General features: G+C 44.3%; 1 protein-coding gene across 1 annotated transcript in view; it reads left to right on the plus strand.

The window, feature by feature from the left end:
• The window catches only part of LOC124544964 (tubulin alpha chain-like), a gene marked incomplete at its 5' end in the record, with an annotated part of 53,795 nt that extends 32,057 nt beyond the window's left edge, over window positions 1-21,738 (plus strand). The window contains 2 exons of the mRNA XM_047123711.1: window positions 6,060-6,587; window positions 21,448-21,738. Of these exons, the coding sequence (XP_046979667.1) occupies window positions 6,060-6,587; window positions 21,448-21,738 (819 nt within the window). The remainder of the gene's footprint in view (window positions 1-6,059; window positions 6,588-21,447) is intronic.
• Window positions 21,739-24,995: the final 3,257 nt, after the last annotated feature.

Genomic DNA, 24,995 nt, shown 5'->3' on the forward strand with positions numbered 1-24,995 from the left:
CCACAAACTAGCGCTGCTCCGCGATATGATTTATGATGCGGACATAGATATTGCGCTTTTTCAGGAAGTGCATGTCGCCGATTTTTCACCACCACATGGCTTCACGGTGCATCTTTCTCCCGCTTCGGACACCGGTAGTGGTGTTGCCATCATCTTACGCGAAGGTCTTCCTGCCGAAGATGTCCTATACCTCCCCAGCGGCAGAGGTATGGCCCTTACTCTCTTTGGTGTACGCATCATCAATATTTATGCGCCGTCGGGCTCCAGCTACCGTCGTGAACGCAATGCCTTCTTCGCGAATGAAGTCACACCCCTTTTTATGGGACCACACGATGACTGGATCATGGGTGGAGACTTCAACTGCACCCAGCGACCTCAGGATCAATTGCCGCGTCACTCACCATGCGCAGCTCTGGAAACAGTCGTCACGCGGCTACGATTTGTCGATACGTGGAGACATGTTCACGGTGATCTTTTGGGCTTTACGTACCACACTGCGCACTCCTCTAGCCGACTGGATCGCATCTACATCTCGCGATCCCTAATTCAACACACTCGACAGGCTGAAATCTGGCCTGTTGCTTTCTCAGACCATGAGGCTTACTTCTGTGATGTTGTTCTCACAAGACAGGCAGTATGGCACGGACGTGGTTTATGGAAACTGAACACGGCACTTCTTAATTCACCTGACTGTCGACTTCTAATAGAAGACACTTGGATCACATGTAATAGACGCCGACCCACGTATCCGTCTACCATATCCTGGTGGATCCAGTGTGCAAAACCTGCTCTTCGAAAAACTTTAATCCGGTATGGCAAAGATGTTGTCGCCTGGAGGAAGAGCACTATGGACTTTTACTACAGGATCCTACGAGAATGCTCCACGATGCCAGCCTCCCCTGAGCGCCATACAAGGATGAACCAAGCTAAGGCCCAAATCTCCAATCTCATGCGACGGCATTTGGAAGGGGCGATAGTACGATCTCATACTGCTGATCGCATGCCTCATGAACATCCGTCGATGTACCATATCATCCAAGAACGACAAAATCGACGCCGAAAATTGATTCACGTCCTAACGGATCAAGAAGGGCGTCGCTACGTAACCCAATCTGCCATAGGGAATGTGCTTCACGCCCACTACCGGCAGCTCTACGCCGCAGTTCCACATTCCCCAGAGTTGATCGAGGAAGTCTCACAGCTCAACTTCGGTGGTATCCCAGGAGATGCGGCGATTGACTTGATGTCGGAGGTGACTGATGAGGAAGTCCGCGATGCGATCCGAGCAGGAACCATCAATCGCTCCCCGGGCCCCGACGGTCTTCCCCTCGAATTTTATCGCACCTTCCGTGATTTGTTAGAGTCCACCTTCACCTCCATCTGTCGGGAACTGATGTCTCCGGAAGTACCTGTGCCGGACGCTTTCATGGAAGGAATTATTATTCCTGTACATAAACCGCACGGTGGCAACAATATCAGTGATTATCGGCCCCTCACCCTCCTTAACAGTGATATGAAAATCTTCACTCGCCTTTTGGCAGCACGACTTAAAAACGTTGCCCGCTATGTTGTGTCGCCAGACCAAGCATCTTTGGGAGGCGACAACAATATTCGCACGGCTTTATGCCGCTACAGGGATATGATCGCCGTTACCCAGGCACAACGCCTCTCCGGGGCACTTGCGTCTTTGGACTTCAGTCAAGCTTTTGATAGGGTTGACCATTCGTTCCTTACGGCCGTTCTCCATCATATGGGTTTCCCGGTCGCCGTTATCACGGTAGTGATGCGCCTTCTGCGGGGTGCCTCATCCAGGATTCTGTACAATGGCAGACTCACTCCACCGATAATCATAGGTCGATCCGTACGTCAAGGTTGCCCTCTATCAGCAATTTTGTACGCCTTTTCCTTGGAATCCTTGCTATGTGGACTAAGACAACGTTTGGTAGGGTTGTCCATCGATCGCTACCGATTCTGTTGCACGGCCTATGCTGACGATGTCGTCATCTGTTTACGTAATGCCGACGAAGTTCGAGCTGTTTTGACGTGGGTAACGACTTATGGTGAGGCGTCGGGTAGCTCTTTAAACGTACGTAAGTCACAAGTTATGTTCATTGGCACGGGATTTCCCGTGGAGTGCGTTACACCTCTCACTACCGTTGATACCATTCGTTGTTTGGGAATAGATTTTTCATCTGATCTCCGGCGTTCAGCCACCATCAACTGCCGACGCCTCCTTTTAATGATCAGAGCAGGTCTTATGGACCATCGCCTTCGATCCCTAGATATTCTCCAACGAGCTCGATATGTCAATACATATATCGCATCCCGAGTTCCCCATGTAGCGCAAGTTCTACCTTTCCCGCTTACTGTGGCACGTCGCATGTTGGCAGCGATGGCATCTTTCGTCAGCTCTGGGATGTTGTTCAAAATTAGCTATGCGACCCTTACTCTTCCCCGTGAACGAGGTGGGATAGGTCTGTTTCACGTGCCGGATAGAGCTCGCGCCCTATTTGTCAGCTCCCAGATGGCGGTATGGACACGTTGCCCAACGAGCCTCACTGGTCTCCTCCTGTCGGCATACTCGCCGGTCTCACTGTCAGCCCCAGTGATCATCTCGGATGTTCCGGCCCAGTTCCATTATATGCGGTACTTCTTTCTGGAACTCAGTTATCTACGCCTCACCTTACCAAGACAGCTTTTGCTCAAGACAAAGGCAGTATACAATGTCCTCCAATTAGGTCGTCCACCTAACCCGATTGAACAAAAGTTCCCCCAGGTTGACTGGCGTCATGTATGGCGCGCGGTGTTCGCCTGTTACCTTGACACGAATGTTCAATCTGTCTGGTACATAACTGTCAATGGTAAGCAAATCAACCAATTTCGCCTTCATCGTATCCACCTCGCCCAATCACCTCTATGCTCCACGTGTGGAGTGCCAGACAATGATGAACATCGGTTTGTTTGCGGACCGGCGGCGGAGGTTTGGCACTTGGTTCGACGTATTGTGGCTTTTCTAACGCGGGACATTCCGGATCGGATTACTCCCCTTTCATTATTATTTCCGGAACGTGACTATTTTCCTCGGACAAAGACCAATGCTGTGAATTGGATTCGCGGACATGCCATTCGGTATTTATTTGGACAAACTGTAGACTCTGCACTCGATTTTTGGACATACCTCAATGACCGTCATTATGTCGTTGTCCGTCACCCAAAATACAGGCAATTTTTCTCGAACTTCCTTGGGAGTGCTTTCCACGAGCCGCCTCGCAGCTGGAATGTGTTAAGCCAAGAGAGAAGAAGGTTTCCTGTTTGAACCAATGAACATTTCAGAACAATTGAACGGAACACATCAATTTCGAGAAGACGTGACTCAACATATTACCAGCGGGGCGCAGAAGGCCTCTGATCAATTACACAAAAAAAAATAAAAATAAATAAAAAAAAGAAAAATAAATAAATATAAAACAAAAAAAAATCAAAATAAAATTCAGAAAAAGGATTATGTTTTGTTTTTTAGGATAGCCCTAACCTTGATTTCCCATATTTCCCCTGGTATATAGGCAGCTCTCTGGGGTAGGTTTAGTCAGGAGCCAACGCCTGAAGTGGCCTAGATTATTTTATTTTTATTTTTTTTTTTTATTTTTTTTTTTTTTATAGGATGAAAAGTGGCGGTGGCACTTGTATTTTTTAGTTCAATTAAAAAAAAAAAAAAAAAAAAAAAAAAAAAAAAAAAAAAAAAAAAAAAAAAAGATGGTAGAGCACTTGCGCGCGAAAGGCAAAGGTCCCGAGTTCGAGTCTCGGTCGGGCACACAGTTTTAATATGCCAGGAAGTTTCATATCAGCGCACACTCCGCTGCAGAGTGAAAATCTCATTCTGGAAACATCCCCCAGGCTGTGGCTAAGCCATGTCTCCGCAAGAGCACTTGCCCGTGAAAGGCAAAGGTCCCGAGTTCGAGTCTCGGTCGGGCACACAGTTTTAATCTGCCAGGAAGTTTCATATCAGCGCACACTCCGCTGCAGAGTGAAAATCTCATTCTGGAACATCCCCCAGGCTGTGGCTAAGCCATGTCTCCGCAATATCCTTTCTTTCAGGAGTGCTAGTTCTGCAAGGTTCGCAGGAGAGCTTCTGTAAAGTTTGGAAGGTAGGAGACGAGGTACTGGCAGAAGTAAAGCTGTGAGTACCGGGCGTGAGTCGTGCTTCGGTAGCTCAGATGGTAGAACACTTGCCCGCGAAAGGCAAGGGTCCCGAGTTCGAGTCTCGGTCGGGCACACAGTTTTAATCTGCCAGGAAGTTTCATATCAGCGCACACTCCGCTGCAGAGTGAAAATCTCATTCTGGAATAATACGAGGGTTGCAACTTAAATAGTGGCAACTATTTATTCACAATCAATATAAAATAGTTACACGTTTTCACCTGTTACTATTCTTCGAAGTAGTCACCAGCGTTGTGTAGAACCTGTTGCCAGCAATGTGGAAGGCGTAGTATACTGTTAAGAGAGCCCGTTGTGTTGATGGTGCGATTGGAGGTGTCTAAAGTTACGGTGATTCTCGTGTGTGACTGTGATGGTGTTATCCCAACGCATTACGTTCCTCCACGGTAGACCGTCAGCGCACAGTATTACTGTAAGTTTTTGGAGCATCAGCTGTGACCAGCTTTGCGAGAGAAACGGCGACGCATTCTGAACAACCCACCCATCATTTTGCACGACAATGCGTGGGCGCATACAGCGCAAGCTGTGGCTGCTCTGTTCGTTCGATAGGACTAGGAAGTACTGTACCATCCACCATACTCTACGGACTCGATTCCTTGTGACTTTGATTTGATTTTAAAGATGAAGGAACCACTTCGTGTCATTCGCTTCAGAACTGTTCCAGAGATTCGACAGGCAGTAGACCGCTCCATTCGCACCAAGAACACAACAGGCTATGCTAACGGTGTACTACGCCTTCCACGTCGCTGGCAACGGGTTCCACACAACGCTGGTGACTACTTTGAAGGACAGTAACAGGTGCAAACATGTAACTCTTTTGTATATATTGTGAATAAATAGTTGCCACTATTTAAGTTGCAATCCTCATATTTCTACTTATCTGACGTTCAGTTTCCTCTTGCTACAAAACTTTTTGGTCGTATGTTGACAACACTGTTCTGTTATTAAACTAATTCACGCTTCTTTGTCCCATTACTTCAGTATCTTATTCGTACTTGAATAAATCTTCCAATCGAATGTAATTATAACGACGCCATCTTCGGTTAGTTCACATTAAATATAAAACACTTTAGTTAAACAAACATACTTCCTAACGCTATAGAGTTGGCTGCTGAGTGGTTTTTTCAGGTAACGTCCTAATAATCACAGCGCGTGGTACTCAGTAGCATGCATGATGACGGTACTGGAGAAGATGAGTCGTATCCGTGCTACGATCTTCCTCAACTCCTACAGTCCCGGTACTCTTTGATTTTTGTTTCTAGCAAACGAAACCTCACAAGACTGTCAGGGAAAATATTCGAGCGGGTACTGCCAGTGGTTGCCTGGACCCATTAGTGTAAATAACCCCAAGATTACTACGTAAGTTTCAATATTCATTAAGAGTTTGTTAAAACGCATCGTGAAATAACATGATTTTTGCGACCTGTGAAGTTCACAGACAGCCATTGCCACTGTTAGTGTGTGCAGAAGTTGGTTGGTCCAACCAGTTATTACGTAAGTGATCAGCCAGCCAAAATTTCTGGGCTAGCTGTTTCAGATCTGTGCCTTTCATGGACGTCTATTCATATTCCAGTAAGTACATCCTTAAACTCATATTGTGTTACCAATATGAGAAATCGGTTGGAAACTTTCCTAATGTCAGCACGTTGTAGGCGTCGCCACTGGCGCCAACCTTGTGTGAATGCTCTGAAAAGATAATAATTTACATATCACAGCATCTTCTTCCTGTCGGTTAAATTTCGCGTCTGTAGCACGTCATCTTCGTGGTGTAGCAATTTTAATGGCCAGTAGTGTAGTACAAGTGTGGTCGAGCTGAAGTGTTCTGTTAAACTGCACTGCCGCAGGTGTCGACGGCTGTGGTGGAGCCGTACAACGCGGTGCTGACGACGCACGCGTCCATGGACTTCTCGGACTGCGTGTTCATGGTGGACAACGAGGCCATCTACGACATCTGCCGGCGGTGCCTGGGCGTCGAGCAGCCGCGCTACTCGACGCTCAACCGCCTGGTGAGCCAGGTGGTGTCGTCCATCACGGCGTCGCTGCGCTTCGACGGCGCGCTCAACGTCGACCTGACCGAGTTCCAGACCAACCTGGTGCCCTTCCCGCGCATACACTTCCCGCTGGCGGCCTACGCGCCCGTCGTGTCGGCCGAGAAGGCCTACCACGAGGGCATGTCCGTGGCCGAGATCACGACCGCCTGCTTCGAGCCCTGCAACCAGATGGTGAAGTGCGACCCGCGCGCGGGCAAGTACATGGCCTGCTGCCTGCTGTACCGGGGCGACGTGGTGCCCAAGGACGTGAACGCCGCCATCGCCGCCATCAAGAACAAGCGCGGCATCCGCTTCGTCGACTGGTGCCCCACGGGATTCAAGGTGAGTGACGGCTCCATCTTCTCGCAGTCGAGTCTTTCTCACGAGATGGCGGGGGACGTTCACCGACGTGCTCTGCGACCGCAACGCTCTCCAATGGCATTTACTGGCTACATCTACCGCACATACAACATACTTGTTTTACTTCTCGAAACGTGTTGTTGTGGTCTTCAGTCCAAAGACTGGTTTGGTGCAGCTGTTCATGCTACTACATCCTTTGCAATCTTCTTCATCTACAAGTACCTAGTGCAACTTCCTGGCAGATTAAAACTGTGTGCCGGACCGAGACTCGAACTCGGGACCTTTGCCTTTCGCGGGCAAGTGCTCTACCAACTGAGCTACCAAAGCAAGACTCATGCCGCGTCCTCACGGCTTTATTTCTGCCAGTATCTCGTCTCCTACCTTCCAAACTTTACAGAAGCTCTCCTGCGAACCATGCAGAACTAGCACTCCTGAAAGGAAGGATATTGCGGAGACATGGCTTGGCCACAGCCTGGGGGATGTTTCCAGAATGAGATTTTCACTCTGCAGCGGAGTGTGCGCTGATATGAAACTTCCTGGCAGATTAAAACTGTGTGCCGGACCGAGACTCGAACTCAGGACCTTTGCCTTTCGCGGGCAAGTGCTCTACCAACTGAGCTACGCAAGCACGAATCACGCCCCGTCCTCACGCCTTTACTTCTGCCAGTATCTCGTCTCCTACCTTCCAAACTTTACAGAAGCTCTCCTGCGAACCTTGCAGAACTAGCACTCCTGAAAGAAACGATATTGCGGAGACATGGCTTGGCCACAGCCTGGGGGATGTTTCCAGAATGAGATTTTCACTCTGCAGCGGAGTGTGCGCTGATATGAAACTTCCTGGCAGATTAAAACTGTGTGTCGGACCGAGACACGAACTCGGGACCTTTGCCTTTCGCGGGGAAGTGCTCTACCAAGCCATGTCTCCGCAGTATCCTTTCTTTCAGGAGTGCTAGTTCTCCAAGGTTCGCAGGAGAGCTTCTGTAAAGTCTGGAAAGTAGGAGACGAGATACTGGCAGAAGTAAAGCCGTGAGGACCGGGCGTGAGTCGTGCTTGGGTAGCTCAGTTGGTAGAGCACTTGCCCGCGAAAGGCAAAGGTCCCGAGTTCGAGTCTCGGTCCGACACACAGTTTTAATCTGCCAGGAAGTTTCATATCAGCGCACACTCCGCTGCAGAGTGAAAATCTCATTCTGGAAACATCCCCCAGGCTGCCGGGATTCGCGTCAGTCGAGTGTTCGTGGGTTATATCTGCCAGGAAGTTTCATATAAGCGCACACTCCACTGCAGAGTGAAAATCTCATTCTGAGTACCTAGTGCAATCTACATCATTCTGAATCTGCTTAGTGTATTCATCTCTTGGTCTCCCTCTACGATTTTTACCCTCCTCGCTGCCTTCCAGTACTAAATTGGTGGTCTCTTGATGCCTCAGGACATGTCCTACCAGCCGATACCTTCGTCTAGTTAAGTTGTGACACAAATTCCCCTTCGCCCCAAGTCTATTCAGTACCTCCTCATTAGTTACGTACACGCCTTAAATATATGCATGAACTTCATTTGTGGTTCTCGGAGGTGTACAGAGAGATGCGTAAACCTCAAGCAGTCATCAACTCAACGACTGGTTTGAACACCACGGTGCTTTACTACGCAGGGTCCTATTGAAAGCGAAGTGTCCTTTCCTTTCCTTTCCTCATACCTCTGAATTGGCTTATGCAGCTAATTATAGAGAGACTCAGATTCACCGTGCATCTCGTCATTTTTCACACTTATTCCGAAAGCTAAAGATGCAGTAAGTGACACAAAAATTCTAGAACTATACGGGGACAGAACCCCATACATATGGGTCTGCACTCCGTTACTTAAAAATTGAGCCTCACTAACATTGAAAATGGAAATTTATAAACCTATCCACACCCACCCAGACAAAATACTATTGACAAAGTTTGAAAAAACTCTGGAACGTTTGAGAAAAATAAGTTTTATATCAGCGCCCGTTCACAGTGAAGGTCAGAAGATTGTCTTCTTATTGCGCGAAAACGCGAACTTCAGATAAGAAATACCTGTAACCGACATGACTATTTGTACTACTTTTCGTTCGCAACGATGTCACTTATCGAATTGTTGCATATGCAAACACTTTAGAAATAGCCAACTATTAAAGAAATATCGCATCTTTTTCTGATTAGCGTTCGACTCTTTTCATTCTTTACGCATAATTCCTGTGTAACAAAATGAGAGAGATCTTATTGTACTTGTAAAATGATTGATGAAATCGAGGACAACAAGTGGAATGTGTGTTACAGGTAAACAGTGGGGGTTCCTTTTGTAGTTTCTTCATTCGTACACTGACGAGTTACTGTGTAACGTATGTGAAATATCTATTTGTGTGACCGGTACCTACAGTTAAAAACTTTTACAAGGGTCTTACAAAAAGGTACGGCCAAACTTTCAGGAAACATTCCTCACACACAAAGAAAGAAAATACGTTATGTGGGCATGTGTCCGGAAACGCTTACTTTCCATGTTAGAGCTCATTTTATTACTTCTCTTCAAATCACATTAATCATGGAATGGAAACGCACAGCAACAGAACGGACCAGCGTGACTTCAAACAGTTTGTTACAGGAAATTTTCAGAATGTCCTCCGTTAGCGAGGATACATGCATCCACCCTCCGTCGCATGGAATCCCTGATGCGCTGATGCAGCCCTGGAGAATGACGTATTGTATCACAGCCGTCCACAATACGAGCACGAAGAGTCTCTACATTTGGTACCGGGGTTGCGTAGACAAGAGCTTTCAAATGCCCCCGTAAATGAAAGTCAAGAGGGTTGAGGTCAGGTGAGCGTGGAGGCTATGGAACTGGTCCGCCTCTACCAGTCCATCGGTCACCGAATCTGTTGTTGAAATGCGTACGAACACTTCGACTGAAATGTGCAGGAGCTCCATCGTGCATGAACCACATGTTGTGTCGTAATTGTAAAGGCACATGTTCTAGCAGCACAGGTAGAGTATCCCGTATGAAATCATGATAACGTGCTTCATTGAGCGTAGGTGGAAGAACATGGGGCCCAATCAAGACATCACCAACAATGCCTGCCCAAACGTTCACAGAAAATCTGTGTTGATGTCGTGATTGCACAATTGCGTGCGGATTCTCGCCAGCCCACACATGTTGATTGTGAAAATTTACAATTTGATCACGTTGGAATGAAGCCTCACCCGTAAAGAGAACATTTGCACTGAAATGAGGATTGACACGTTGTTGGATGAACCCGTGGAGGCCAATCAGCTGCTGATAGTGCCTGCACACGCTGTACATGGTACGGAAACAGCTGGTTCTCCCGTAGCACTCTCCATACAGTGACGTGGTCAACGTTACCTTGTACAGCAGCAACTTCTCTGACGCTGACATTAGGGTTATCGTCAACTGCACGAAGAATTGCCTCGTCCATTGCAGGTGTCCTCGTCGTTCTAGGTCTTCCCCAGTCGTGAGTCATAGGCTGGAATGTTCCGTGTTCCCTAAGACGCCGACCAATTGCTTCCAACGTCTTCCTGTCGGGACACCTTCGTTCTGGAAATCTGTCTCGATAGAAACGTACCACGCCACGGCTACTGCCCCGCGCTAATCCATACATCAAATGGGCATCTGCCAACTCCGCATTTGTAAACATTGCACTGACTGCAAAACCACGTTCGTGATGAACACTAACTATCCTGTTGATGCTACGTACTGATGTGCTTGATGCTAGTACTGTAGAGCAATGAGTCGCATGTCAACACAAGCACCGAAGTCAACATTACCTTCCTTCAATTGGGCCAACTGGCGGTGAATCGAGGAAGTACAGTACATACTGACGAAACTGAAATGAGCTCTAACATGGAAATTAAGCGTTTCCGGACACATGTCCCCATAACATATTTTCTTTATTTGTGTGTGAGGAATGTTTCCTGAAAGTTTGGCCGTACCTTTTTGTAACACCCTGTATACTATTTGGTCGCTGCATGATGCACAGAACTGCATGAATAGGTGTATCAGAGCCAGAAGACTAGAAAATTACAACCGACTGGCAGAAAGACTGTCTTGTTCGCTAAAAGATTGTCATCAGCTATGATTTCTTTGCTTTATAGTGGTACACATACACAACCAAAGGTACTAAAGCCAGACGCCTATTTTTCGTTCTAGGTAACTGGTTTTGAATTTACATTTTACTTTTTGTTACGTTACTGCAAACAGACGTCGAATCGGCATCTACTCCTAAATAAAACCTCTTCCAGACATCTGTACGAATTATTGTCTTCATCTGTACGCATACATCCTGTTGCTACATGTTCACCCACATTCCATTCCTATCTCTTGGAACTCATAAAATACACAACTTCCTTTATCCATCTGGCACCCCTTCCCCTAGTCACATGTCCCACATATGTGTGGGATGGTAACTGCTTAGTGTGGCTGCTTCTAGTCTCCCACCAACGATACGGGATGACAGAGAATGTTGCAGGGAGCCCATTACTTATTCTCGTATGGCAACTGCACATGGGAAGTGCTGGCAATGTGCTCGGTGCGAGGTACGGCATGCTCCCTTGTGGTCAGATGTGGTCAACTGAGGCCTGTATGACGGGTATGCCTGCCATCACATTCCCACAGAGTACCACTGTCACAACCGAATGTCTGAAAAAATGGGTACTGCACAATTCCACCGGCTGGTCAAATTGAGGCCCATGGTGAGGCCCCTTTTCAACAGTCAGGCGCTGATAACGCCACCTCATACGAGCACATGACATCCCCGAGCCATTCACACCTGACGCTGTTCTCGCCCTTCATACATCCTACGAGGACTGGTAACAACACAAAACACGAACAACACTAATGCACTGTTGTGGCCGTTCTACCTGCTACAGAGAATTTCAACTCTAATCATTTACATACTCGATGGTGTGTATGTGGACGAAGTTAACAAACATTCGACAATGTCTTCTGGGTGTTCCACTTTTTTGTCAGGCACTTATAAAAACTCATAGCCTGCTTCTATGACCTCATTGTTAATTTAAGAATGGAAAATCCAGAATGGAATATAATACTATTATGAGAAGATGCCGAGTCACAGATAGGCACAAAAAAAATTACTCCCACAATTAAAGCTTTCAGTCATTAAGGCCTTTGTCAACAATAGACACACACACACAAATGCAACTCACACACACGGGTGCAGTCTCACACCTGAGGTTGCATTTGTGTGTATGAGTTGCATTTCTGTGTGTGTGTGTGTGTGTGTGTGTGTGTGTGTGTTTATCTATTGTTGACGAAGGCCTTAATCACCAAAAGCTTTAATTGTGAGAGTCTTTTGTTGTGCCTATCTGCGACTCAGTATCTCCGCTATATGGTGGCTAGCAACTTTCCTTCTTATTGACAATTTGTACTATATTCTTTTTGATGTTTTGGTTTCATGTTATTTTAGTCTTTTCAGGGCCGTGCTTAGAGTGTGGTGAGATAGGCCTCCGCAGGGCAGGGAGCAGGCAGGGCGATGGGGGCAAAAAAGAGAAGGAAAGAGCGAGACAGTTTAAAAAATAACTGAGATATGTATGTGAATTTTCTTATTCCTTGTGTTCCTATCGTCTGCCTACAAAAAGAAGACTAATAGGAAAGCCTGCGACTGCAAATGCCGACTATTATCACAGTCATTTGCGCAGTGTCATTTCGTTCGATCAGCTCCATACAGAAACGAGCAGAGTGGCTGTCAGGAAACCAGACACCTCAACATCACACCGACTTCCTGCAGTCCGCAGGTGCTGAGCACTGTGATTCTCCCACCCCATAGCTTTGTTGCCGCATGTGCCCAGTGGACAGTGCAGTAGGTCAGCGCTAGCTGAATGTTCTCTGTTTCCTTACGATATCGTGTGTTCGTGTGCGGATTTAGTCTTCCGTGGAACTGCACATTGACATATGTTTGGTAGTGAGCAGAATGCAGGAGCAAAGGCCTACGTGTAGTGCTGCTCTGGTTGTGTGCGTAAAAGGTGAAAGCACACTCGAGGACAACCGAAAACTGTCGTATGAAACGTATTGAACGTTTTTTCTGATCTGGCCAACTGTTAAGAAGCAAGAAGTAATATAAATCTTGCGCATTTTCATAATATGACAATAAAACCTTGTGGTATTTCCAAATCGACTTTACTCTGTATCAACAATGCACTTACATTGGTGATGGAGATGTCTTTATTCTCTATGGAATGGATATAAATGAAAACGGAAATTACGTAATTTGACGATTTTGACTAAAGGTTAGTGCGTAGTACTGTACTTTGATACTACAACAGAGGAGAGTATGCAATGGCTAGAATAATTCAGTGTCATCTCTTTGAAAACAATAATTATTTTGAGTCACAGATCTCCGTTCTTTGCCTTCTCTGCTCTCTTGGTGTTTGATTCAGAAAGTATGATAATGGACAAAAAATTTTAATAGAATGTGGAGAAAGTACAGCTGCAAGAAGGAAGTTTTGTGTATATGCACCTGCTGTGTGCTGAGGACAATAATCTTGTAGTACAATAAAACTTGAGGTACACAAAAGCATATGAAGAAATGTATTTTGCTCGACTTCAACGGAAATATGGGTTTCAAAGTGCCTATTGTGTATTGTGTATTTGAACTGGGGACCTAGAAATGACGGAGATGCTTCATACCGCTGTAGCCCTCTGTCGTTCACAACCCCCCAACAGGCCACAGCAGTCCACCCACCCACCCCACACCACTGTCCCACACCGAACCCAGGGTTATTGTGCGGTTCGGCCCCCGGTGGACTCCCCCCCCAACCCCATCCGGGGAACGTCTCATATATTAGACAAGTGTAACCCGAAATGTTTGCATGATAGAGTAATTATGGTGAACACGTACGTGGAAATGGTGTTTGCACAGCAATCGCTGACATAGTGCAACTGAGGCACTATAAGGGGAACCAGCCAGCATTTGCCAAGGCAGATGGAAAACCGCTTAAAAACCATCCACAGACTGGTCGACACTCCATATCTCGACACTAATCTGCGGGTGGATTCGTGCATCGGACCGGCACGCCTTCCCACTCGGGAAGCACCGCATTAGACAGCGCGGCTAGCCGGGCTGGCTCTAAGTACCTACAGTTACTTTTTTATAATGTGTATCTGTGATCTGGGTGACGGGTGCACTGACGAAGGGTCTGTAACAGCAGCAAATAAAGCATTTTCGGGGAATATTCTCGGTCGTATTAATGCGAGCGAGCTGTCATAACTATAACCATGGCGGCGGCATATTAGTAGTCGTTCGTTGTCGCTCACGAAGTGTCTCGTAAATAAAATGCGTTCATACGTGGCATGATACAGTAATGATGAGTGAGATGTTACCAAAATTAATTTTATATAGAGCGTTTAAAATTAGTTGCGAGTTCCCTATCTACCGCAATATTCAAGCAACCACAGATTTAAAAAAAAAAAAAATGAAATAATGTAATTTTCAAGGAGCATCAATAGCCTGTGAAACGAGAACTGCTGTGAGTTTTGCAACAATGTAAGTGAAGAAACTGCACTTTTATTTTTATACTGATGATGATGACGTTTGGTTTGTGGGGTGCTCAGCTACGCAGTCATCAGCGCCCGTACAAAGTCCAAATTTTTACGCAGTCCAATTTTTTTTCAAAGTCCAATCTAGCCACTGTCACGAATAATGATGAGATGATGAGGACAACACAAACACCCAGTCCCCGGGCAGCGAAAATCCCCAACCCGATTTTTATGCTGAGAAAGGGCTTTCTCATAACTACTGATATATCTCGCCCTCAGCTGCTAGTTTAATAATACGCTGTTTTAGGATTCTGTCAAAATTTCAACTGCATTGGAATGTTAGTGAAATGTGTATCTGTAAACTCGGCTGTGTTTAGGCAAAAGAAGCAGATATTAACAGAGCAACAAAAGAAGTAACATATTAATCAAAACTCGACACAGTTCATAAATCCATGTCTCCTCAACTACATTCTTGGTATCGCTGACGACTTGATACCAGTCCTGTAATGTAACACTTGTAATGACTTCTTCTGTCAGCATTTCAACGTCATTAAGCGTAAATTTCTTGTTGTTTTTTACCACATTACTTTTCACCTAGGCCCATATATTCTGAGTCGGATTTAAATGAGCATAATATGGAGGAAGCCTGATTAAAGTATGCCCTTTAGCCTTAGCCAGTTGGTAGACCTGGTAGCGTGGAGTTTCTGGCTTCCCCTCACACAAGCTATCCAACAGAACATTTCTCTGTAGCCACAGAAAAACAGCCGCTTTCCTCCGCTGCATTGTTGGAGCTGCATCAATCACAACCGAGTGATATTGCACATTTTCCATTACTATTGTCTGATTTGGGGGAATATTTTGCTGTAGAACATTATCTTCACAGCTGGTGAACGTGTTCTTGGACGACCACTTTTATTGCGAATCTCGTGTTCAGACGTGCCACACTGTTATTATTAATGCAACACCAACACGAAACACTTGCTCACAATACCTGACGACTGTAGAACACTTCAACGCCGAAAAATATCACTTTACTATGAGAGCTAATGAACGTAGGTGCCTCTAACGCGCAACACCACGCAGTACTGTTTATCCACGGAGTGTCAACAGGGGCGCTTTACCGACCGAATTGCTGGTGGCGTGGTAGGGAAAGGCGGCTAACCATTTGCGTTACCTGGGCAACGGCGTCATGCCCCTCTGGTGAGCTAAACGCCAAAACTCACAACTAATTTTAAACGCACTTTAGTTTTCTTAACAACTTTATCGCTGGAAGTTTCTATAACGTCCAACAAAACGCAAATTCAATAGCGACTACACTTTTCGTTTCACACGCGGAACAGTTTCACACCTCTGACGGTACTTTATTTTTTATCTCTGAATACTGTTATGTTCTCACGATAAAAATGATTCACATGCAGCTGTTAACAATGAGCATGTTCATATTTTATTTTCAGTTCTGTTTTTTCGACAGGTCGAAGTGAAAATAATATTTTTCTTTAAAAAGTCCTCCTACCCTTGTCTAATCTTTTCAGCACCTGGCAAGAATTATCTTTTGAAAAATACCCCTTCATATTCTACACTAAAAATAAAGGTATCTAATATTTCTTTCAGAATTTACTGGCATTTGAAAGTACCACTAACTGGCAATGCTATAGGACGACGACATGACTTCGAGGTGTCTATTTTCGTGAAGGCCGCTATAGTACCGAAGAGACGTCTGTTTCTAAGATGGCTTGTGTGGTAACAGTGCACTCGGTTCACACATCTTACGCCTGCAAGGCTCGCTCGTGTTCAAGAATGCATGCTAAGTTTTTGTAGTATCTCAAAGGTCGACGTGCAGTTGCTGAAGCAAATATGGTGCCCTGCCGAAAGCTGAGGACTACTGCAAGTGACGAAGGTGGAGGGAGCGAGAGGAACAGGTGGAGAGGATACGTAGTCCCTCCAGCCAGTACTTTTGCTGCCCTAAAGTTTCTGTTCGTACTATGTTCAGCTGTGTGAATAAAAAATAAATCAGAAATGAGCATACTTTAACTGATGAACAATATTACAGGAATTGTTAGTCGTTATGCCTATGTACTGGTCCATCTAATCTGAATCCTTGTGTAAATAAACTTATTCTGTGTCATTGGCCTCACTGCTCACTTGCTGTTTTGATGCTCTAGCAAAAATGAAATTTAGACACAACGCTAAAGCATCGAAAGCCCTGAGTTTTTGTACTTGTCACTTTGCTAAACTTTTAACCAATGTACTTCTTATATCAAATCTCAGTCGGTTTCGCTGAGCCTACCAGTCATGCCCGTACAAACGTGTTCATATGCACGTACCCTAGTGATGGTCAATATACAGGGTGGAGAAAAGTTGTCACGACATTTTAACCCTGGATAGCTGATGCCAGTAGAAAACAAAATTACTAATGTTGTGTAGTTCGAACTCGCACCATTTTTAAACTACGGAAACTTAGCGCCACCCACTCCGATTGGCCGTGGGACTGCCTGTTGCCTTTCGTCGGTTGACGGGCAGTATTATGGCTGTCAGTTCAACATACCAAAGTCCCTCGCCCCGTCACTGCCCCAACGTGATGCGCACACATGTTGAACAGTTCTTGCTGTTTGCACACACACGTCACCTGCGATTTAGTCTTACAGTAAGCATTTATTTATTTATTTACACATCAAGTTCCGTAGGACCAAATTGAGGAGCAAATCTTCAAGGTCATGGAACGTGTCAGTACATGAAATTATAACATAAAAGTAATAACAGATAAAAATAAATGTTTATGAACCCGAAAAAGTCAGTCCATAAGTTTAAGTAAACGCAATCAACAATACAATAAGAATCAGTTTAATTTTTCAAGGAACTCCTCGACCGAATAGGAGTGACCCATGAGACTAGTATGGTTACACAATCTGTGCAGCATGATCCATATTCAGGAAAAAAGGATAAAAGTACTGTTTTCTACACCTGGTTGGAGATGGAATCCTCTAGAGTATGCAATCAAGTTGCTTCAGCTTTGTTGGACTTTCATTCTGACATAGATAAAAAACAACTGAATGGTGGCACCAATACTATACATCCATTCTCAGATTCTTGCAGCAGCCAAAATAAAAACAGTTGTATGATTGTGAGATGACTGGTTATATTCTCTCATGTGACACATCACATGAAACAGGTTTGGTGGTCCATGGCAGTATGCATTGCCGTAGTTGTAGGCCAGTGTCTTGTCCAGTGAGTAGTTGTTATAAGTCGGGGTCTGTAGTTAGTGTGCCAGCAAGAAGATCTAAATCCAGCTGAGTAGATGTGACCACCAAGCAGGACAGGTAGTCTGCAACTATATTTTCTGCACCTCCAACATATCTGATGTCTGTGGTAAATTGCAAGACAGGTCAAGGTGGCAAAAGCACTTGGCTTGATGTTAACAGAAGGGTTTTTGATTGCATCTGCAAGAGGATTGTGGTCAGTGTAAATGGTTAGAGGGATCCTTTAATGTCATCCTGCAAAAAGGAGACCACCTAATAGATGGCCACAAGCTCTCTATCAAAATTTGACCACTTCTTCTGAGTATCGGTTAACTTTCAAGAGAAGAAACACAGTGGCTGTATTATGCTGGCCATATCTTGTTGCAGTACTGTGCCAATTATGTGGTCACTGGCGTCTGTGGTGATCACAAAGTTTGCATCCAGTGCAGAAGGATGAGGGTGATAGCCTGTGTGAGGTCGAATTTTGTCTTGTCGAGGGCAGTTTGCATTCCAGGCATCCATGTCAGGCATTGTTTGCTGGTGGTGTTCTTGCTGAGCAGTGGATCAGTCAGAGGCAAGAGTGTTTCATCAGTGTATGGGAGATGACACCTGTAAAAACTGATGACTGCAGGGAAACATTGTAGTTCTTGATAGTCCGAGAGGGTAGGGAGGAGGCAGATTTGTTCCCTTTTTTCTGGCATGGAGCATATTCCTGAAGCATCAACCAAACGTCCAACAATGACGACACATGATTGCCATAGTTGGCATTTATCATTATTAATTATGTATGGTACTAACTTGTCCAACAATGTGCATAAATGAATCTCAAGTTCATCAGGAGACTGTGAGAAAATTATCACATCATCTAGGTAAGCTTAGCAGAAGGATGTGATAAGCAGGAGGCCGTCAATAAACCTCTGCCAGGTCTATGCTGCATTTTTTAAAATGTTACAGCATAAATAAAAACTCAAACAGAATGAATGGTGTGATTATTGTAGTTTTTGTTAGATATTTGTCAGCCATAGATATCTGAAACAAGCCCTGTTACATTCACTAACACTAAATATAGTGGCACCAGCAAATTTGTGTGTGAAGTATTGTTAGTTTGGTATGGGGTAGCTGTCTATTACAGTCTGGGCATTGGGGTACTGATAATTGCCATAGATTTACCAAGTATTATCCTTTTTGAGGATGAGCTTGATAGGAGAAGCCCAGGCACTGTCAGATGACCATACAATACCAGTGTGCAAGAGCTAGTACATGGTAGCTTTTGCTGCTTTGAGTTTGTGGGGAGCTAGGTGATGGCAGACCAGTGGGTTCAGCTGTGGTGTTGATGCGATGAACTGTCCCATCACAGATGGCGCAAATATTATGCGGCTGGATGGGCAGATGTGAAGTGGGGGCTGAGGACATAGCAACAGGTATTATCGTAACACGATCGTCCATGGACAACCCACTCACAGAGGCAGTGTCGATAACACTGGGTATGGTTGGGTGAGCACAATTAGGTAATGGCACTTGACTGACCTATTTTGAGACCAAAGTAATATCTTTGTCATCAAGCAGTGCCTGTAGATGTTTCAGAACAGTGAGTTGCTGTTGAGCCATATAAAGCTCACTAGGTGTCCCAGCAAAACATGAGGAGAGAATGTTGTTTGTTGCTCGCATATCCGAGTTGGAATGCCAGAGTCTGGAGCATTCAACAGATCTCATGCAGAGCTCATCCAGAAGTGTTTGACATTTCAAGATAAGACTGAGAGGCATTTCTGACTGCAAATAGGAGATGGCAGTGTATCATTGGCAGGAAGAGAGTCACTGATCTTGCCATTGACTGACCATTAGCCATCATGACGCAGGGGCAGAGTGCAATTCAGATCTGGCATTAGACAGTAGTGTATGAGGAAGTTGACTCCTAAGATGAGTTCCACCATTTCAGCCACCAAGAACATCCAGGGCATAGCTTCATGGCTGCTGAGATCAAGAGTGATGGAGGTATGCCAACCATCAGCATCGCAAAGTCGTTAGCTGTGTGTAATTGCATTGGCAAAAATGAAAGTGTAGTGGGAGTGAGAAAAGGTGGAATCATGCTGAAGTCATCTCCGGCATCAGGTAGAGGGTAAGAATTCAGTTGTGCATTGTAAATGAAGTGGCGAGAGCCACCTGCTCATATGTGAAACCTGAAGGCACTGTTGTGAAGTGATGATCTGCAGCAACTTGAAAGAGGACGAGTGACTTGGTACATTGGTATCAGTCCATGATATCGGTTTGGATATAAGCAAGGCTGCCTGCTATGCAGTGTGTTGGAGCTGAAGCAAGTGTGGAACCAGCAGAGGTGGTACGTGCAGGCAGGCGTAAGGGCCTGGCTGACTCACATTGTTTTGACAGGCAGGCATAGCTCAGTAACCAGGTGAAGGAGTGCTGGTGGTAATCTGCACTGTAGGCATCTGTTTATGCTCATCACCTGGGACACTGCATGGAGCAATAATGGGTGCCAGCTAGTTAAGGTTCAGCGAGTCCTGGTAGACTTTGGGTGACCGGTGTCTACGCAGTAGGAGGTGTGCTGTAGAGGCTGAGAGCACAGGTTGCGATGCTGTCAGCTGTAGCATGGTTATAATGAGAATTAATCAATGAGTGGTGCTGTCTGAACACTAGCATTCTGTCAGTGAGGCATAGTTTGAAACGTAGTTGAGTGTCCTTGTATGTGAGCATCCCTGTTTGAATGCTCTCTGGCAGTTTTAACAGCCACAAAGTCCATGGGGTGCAATCTGGGAGTACGCTTGTCTCAGTTTGTCTCATTTACATTTGTGCACTTTATTTTTTTTAGGTTAGTAGACAGGAGGTCAATATATGTGTGTCTGATACTGTAAACAGTCAGTTTCTGTGATAGCAGTGCATGGTTGACTGTATTAAATGCCTTTGTGAGATCTAAAAACACACCCACAGCATTCTTCTCTCCATCTAGAAAGCTACAGACTTTGTGGTACACATTTTATGACAGCTGTTGTGGTGCTGCAGTCTTTTTGAAATCCTTGTTGGGTTTCTGTGAGTAAATTGTTTCTAATGTAAAAGGTACTAAGTTGCACTAACATCACTGATTCAAGAATCTTACTAAATGTGGGACTCAGACATATTGATCTATATTTTGATGCTTACTCCTCTAACCCTTCTTTATCTGTGCTCCTTTTCTCAGTGTACTGGGAAATGCACATTATTGAATGCTACAGTTGATGAGATATATGTAATTTATTGTGCATTTTAATTATTATGCTTTAAAGCCACCCCAGCCACTTGAATGTTTGTTTTACAGCTGTAGAAATATATTGCTTATGTCTTTCTCATTTAGCCTTTCAGATTCAAAGTCCACGTCATGAAGCAGTGCATTGAGCTGCTAAGTGGTCTTGTTGTTTGCAAGCTGGTGCTAATTGGTGGGAGAAAATGCTTGTTGAGAATGTTAGAACCTTTTTTTTTGGCCTCATGTCAGTTGACCTTCATGTGTGATTTCATAGCTATTTCTTTTGTGTTTGCACATATTTACAGCATTAGGTAACTGTGCTATTGCATCACTTGTGACTTGTTTGTTAATGGAAAGGAGGGGTGTCATCCAGTTTAGAGTAACCATGTAGTTTTCTGTGCCTGGATGCAAAGTTATTTGGGTTTTGCCTATGTTATATTGCAGATAGACTGTTTTCTATCTTCAGAGGATACAATAACAGTCTGACCACTGGCAGAGTGTGTGGTAGTGGTAACACTTTTACTATGCCCTGATAAAACCACTGGACGTTGCTGGAAGCCCAAGAAAATTTTATCAGTATATATCATCATGAAAATATGCATTTATATATTTTACTATGCCACAATAACAACTTAGCTCAGGCACTAATGACCACTCTTTCATGCCTTTTCAATCTAACAGCATAAATCATAATTAATTTTATTTTCTTTGTCATTACTGCTAGCTGTGTAAGTTTGGACAAGGCAAGATCTGATTGATGAATTTTATTGTTGCAGTACCTGATCTGATCCAAGAATTTTGTATGATTACAGTGTGATAACATTTGAATGTCTTCCTGCATCTCTTGCAGGTTGGAATAAACTGCCAGCCCCCATCTGAGGTACCAGGTGGAGATCTGGCTAAGGTAAATCGTGCTGTGTCTATGCTAAGCAACACCACAGCTATCCAAGAAGCGTGGGAGAAGCTGGACCGTAAATTTGACCTAATGTTTGAGAAGCGTGCCTTTGTCCATTGGTATACTGGAGAGGGTATGGAGGAGATGGAGTTCAGTGAAGCTCGTGAAGATCTGGGTGCCCTGGAGAAGGATTATGAAGAAATAGCTGTAGACACAGAACCCTACTCCTCCAACAGTGAATACTGATAATTGTATACAAGAAATCAAAATTACAAAGTCAGTTTCCGCAGGGTATGATCGGCTCTTTTTTTGGACTGATTTTTATTTGGTACTGTCCACCGTTTGTTTTGGTTGAACAATTGAATTTTGTGGAAAATGCCGTCATAATTTTATGAGCAAAGTAATGCTTGTGCAACTTTTTAAAATTTTGTGAGTGTGTTTATACTTGAGAGTGTATTTTTTTTGTTTTATATTATACAAAATATACCTATCAGGAAACAATTACTAAATATTTATAAATTATATTTCTTGTCTCATGTTCACTGTTTTTACATGGTTTTCCAATTCCAGTTTTCTTTACACTGATTTCCTAGTGTCAGTTCTGGTTGGTCATGCAACCAGTCCAGTATCGAGTCTGAAGTATGGCTACAGTTGCTGTATTTCAGCTTTCACAATAAATATTCACTCTGTGTAAATGCTGTACCACATTTGGCTACTGATTGGCTTGTTATGCTGCTAATCGCTTTTTTAAAATGTTGGTTAACATGGATGAAGTGAGGGTGTGTGGAGTGTGGAAAAAGTAGTAGTATTGGACTGGCCATTAAGTTATTTACTAGCTTTATAGAATTGAAGAGTAGTATATTTTATCTTTATTGGTCGAAAGAGATACATAAATTCTGATACAACTGCCAAATTAAGAAAACTGAACTGCTTTGCAACTACCTCATAGTCTGCACAGCTGGTTAATTTGAGAACTGCTGGATCCTCTGTCTCTTTTAGTGGCAAAGGGATGTACGAACTGATTGGTGATAAAACATTCAATGATTTTGTGTACAGGAATAGATATGTGTCTGTGCTCATTCTTAAGAGCTCTAACCATTATAGGTCCCCAAAATATAAGAATGCAATAGTATTCCAGAGGAGAATGATTTGCACTTTCTCCACAATGTGTGTGGTTCAGGCAGGCATAATAAAACAGTTTCACATGCATTAGTAAGTTATGAGGGAGGATCATAAAGTAATGCACAATAATATTTTTCTCCCTTGGTATTACAGCTAGAGTGTTTAAATTTAATGGTGATATAGTTTAAAGTTTGCACTGAAGAGGATATTTTATTTCCACGTGCAGCTCTAGACAGAAGAGCCTGAAGTACAAAACAAGCATAGCATGCATGTTACTGTCATTAGCTTGTGAAGAGCAGTGAAGTGTACATCTACATCTACATCCATACTCCACAAGCCATCTGACGGTGTGTGACGGAGGGTACCCTGAGTACCTCTATCGGTTCCCCGTTCTATTCCAGTCTCGTATTGTTCATGGAAAGAAGGATTGTCGGTATGCTTCTGTGTGGGCTCTAATGTCTGATTTTATCCTCATGGTCTCTTCGCGAGATATACGTATGAGGGAGCAATATACTGCTTGACTCTTCGGTGAAGGTATGTTCTCGAAGCTTTAACAAAAGCCCGTACCGAGCTACTGAGCGTCTCTCCTGCAGAGTCTTCCACTGGAGTTTATCTATCATCTCCGTAATGCTTTTGCGATTACTAAATGATCCTGTAATGAAGCGTGCTGCTCTCCGTTGGATCTTCTCTATGTCTTCTATCAATCCTATCTGGTACGGATCCCACACTGCTGAGCAGTATTCAAGCAGTGGGTGAACAAGCGCACTGTAACCTACTTCCTTTGTTTTAGGATTGCATTTCCTTAGGATACTTCCAATGAATCTCAGTCTGGCATCTGCTTTACCGACGATCAACTTTATATGATCATTCCATTTTAAATCACTCCTAATGTGTACTCCCAGATAATTTATGAAATTAACTGCTTCCAATTGCTGACCTGCTATTTTGTAGCTAAATGATAAGGGCTCTATCTTTCTATGTATTCGCAGCACATTACACTTGTCTACATTGAGATTCAATTGCCATTCCCTGCACCATGCGTCAATTCGCTGCAGATCCTCCTGCATTTCATTACAATTTTCCATTGTTACAACCTCTCAATGCACCACAGCATCATCTGCAAAAAGCCTCAGTGAACTTCCGATGTCATCCACAAGGTCATTTATGTATATTGTGAATGACACTCCCCTGTGGCACACCTGAAATCACTCTTACTTCGGAAGACTTCTCTCCATTGAGAATGACATGCTGCATTCTGTTATCTAGGAACTCTTCAATCCAATCACACAATTGTTCTGATAGTCCATATGCTCTTACTTTGCTCATTAAATGACTGTGGGGAACTGTATCGAACGCCTTGCAGAAGTCAAGAAACACGACATCTACCTGTGAACCCGTGTCTATGGCCCTCTGAGTCTCGTGGACGAATAGTGCGAGCTGGGTTTCACATGACCGTCTTTTTTGAAACCCATGCTGATTCCTACAGAGTAGATTTCTAGTCTCCAGAAAAGTCATTATACTCGAACATAATACGTGTTCCAAAATTCTACAACTGATCGACGTTAGAGATACAGGTCTATAGTTCTGCACATCTGTTCGACGTCCCTTCTTGAAAACGGGGATGACCTGTGCCCTTTTCCAATCCTTTGGAATGCTACGCTCTTCTAGAGACCTACGGTACACCGCTGCAAGAAGGGGGGCAAGTTCCTTTGCATACTCTGTGTAAAATCGAACTGGTATCCCATCAGGTCCAACGGCCTTTCCTTTTTTGAGCGATTTTAATTGTTTCTCTATCCCTCTGTCATCTATTTCGATATCTACCATTTTGTCATCTGTGTGACAATCTAGAGAAGAAACTACAGTGCAATCTTCCTCTGTGAAACAGCTTTGGAAAAACACATTTAGTATTTCGGCCTTTAGTCTGTCATCCTCTGTTTCAGTACCATTTTGGTCACAGAGTGTCTGGACATTTTGTTTTGGTCCACCTACCGCTTTGACATAAGACCAAAATTTCTTAGGATTTTCTGCCAAGTCAGTACATAGAACTTTACTGTCAAATTCATTGAACGCCTCTCGCATAGCTCTCCTCACACTACATTTCGCTTCACGTAATTTTGGTTTGTCTGCAAGGCTTTGACTATGTTTATGTTTGCTGTGAAGTTCCCTTTGCTTCCGCAGCAGTTTTCTAACTTGGTTGCTGTACCATGGTGGCTCTTTTCCATCTCTTACGATCTCTCTTGTCACATACTCATCTAACGCATATTGTATGATGGTTTTGAACTTTTTCCACTGATCCTCAACACTATCTGTACTTGAGACAAAACTTTTGTGTTGAGCCGTCAGGTACTCTGTAATCTGCTTTCTGTCACTTTTGCTAAACA

Source organism: Schistocerca americana, chromosome 8 (assembly GCF_021461395.2).
Source record: "Schistocerca americana isolate TAMUIC-IGC-003095 chromosome 8, iqSchAmer2.1, whole genome shotgun sequence".
NCBI classification, from domain to species: domain Eukaryota; kingdom Metazoa; phylum Arthropoda; class Insecta; order Orthoptera; family Acrididae; genus Schistocerca; species Schistocerca americana.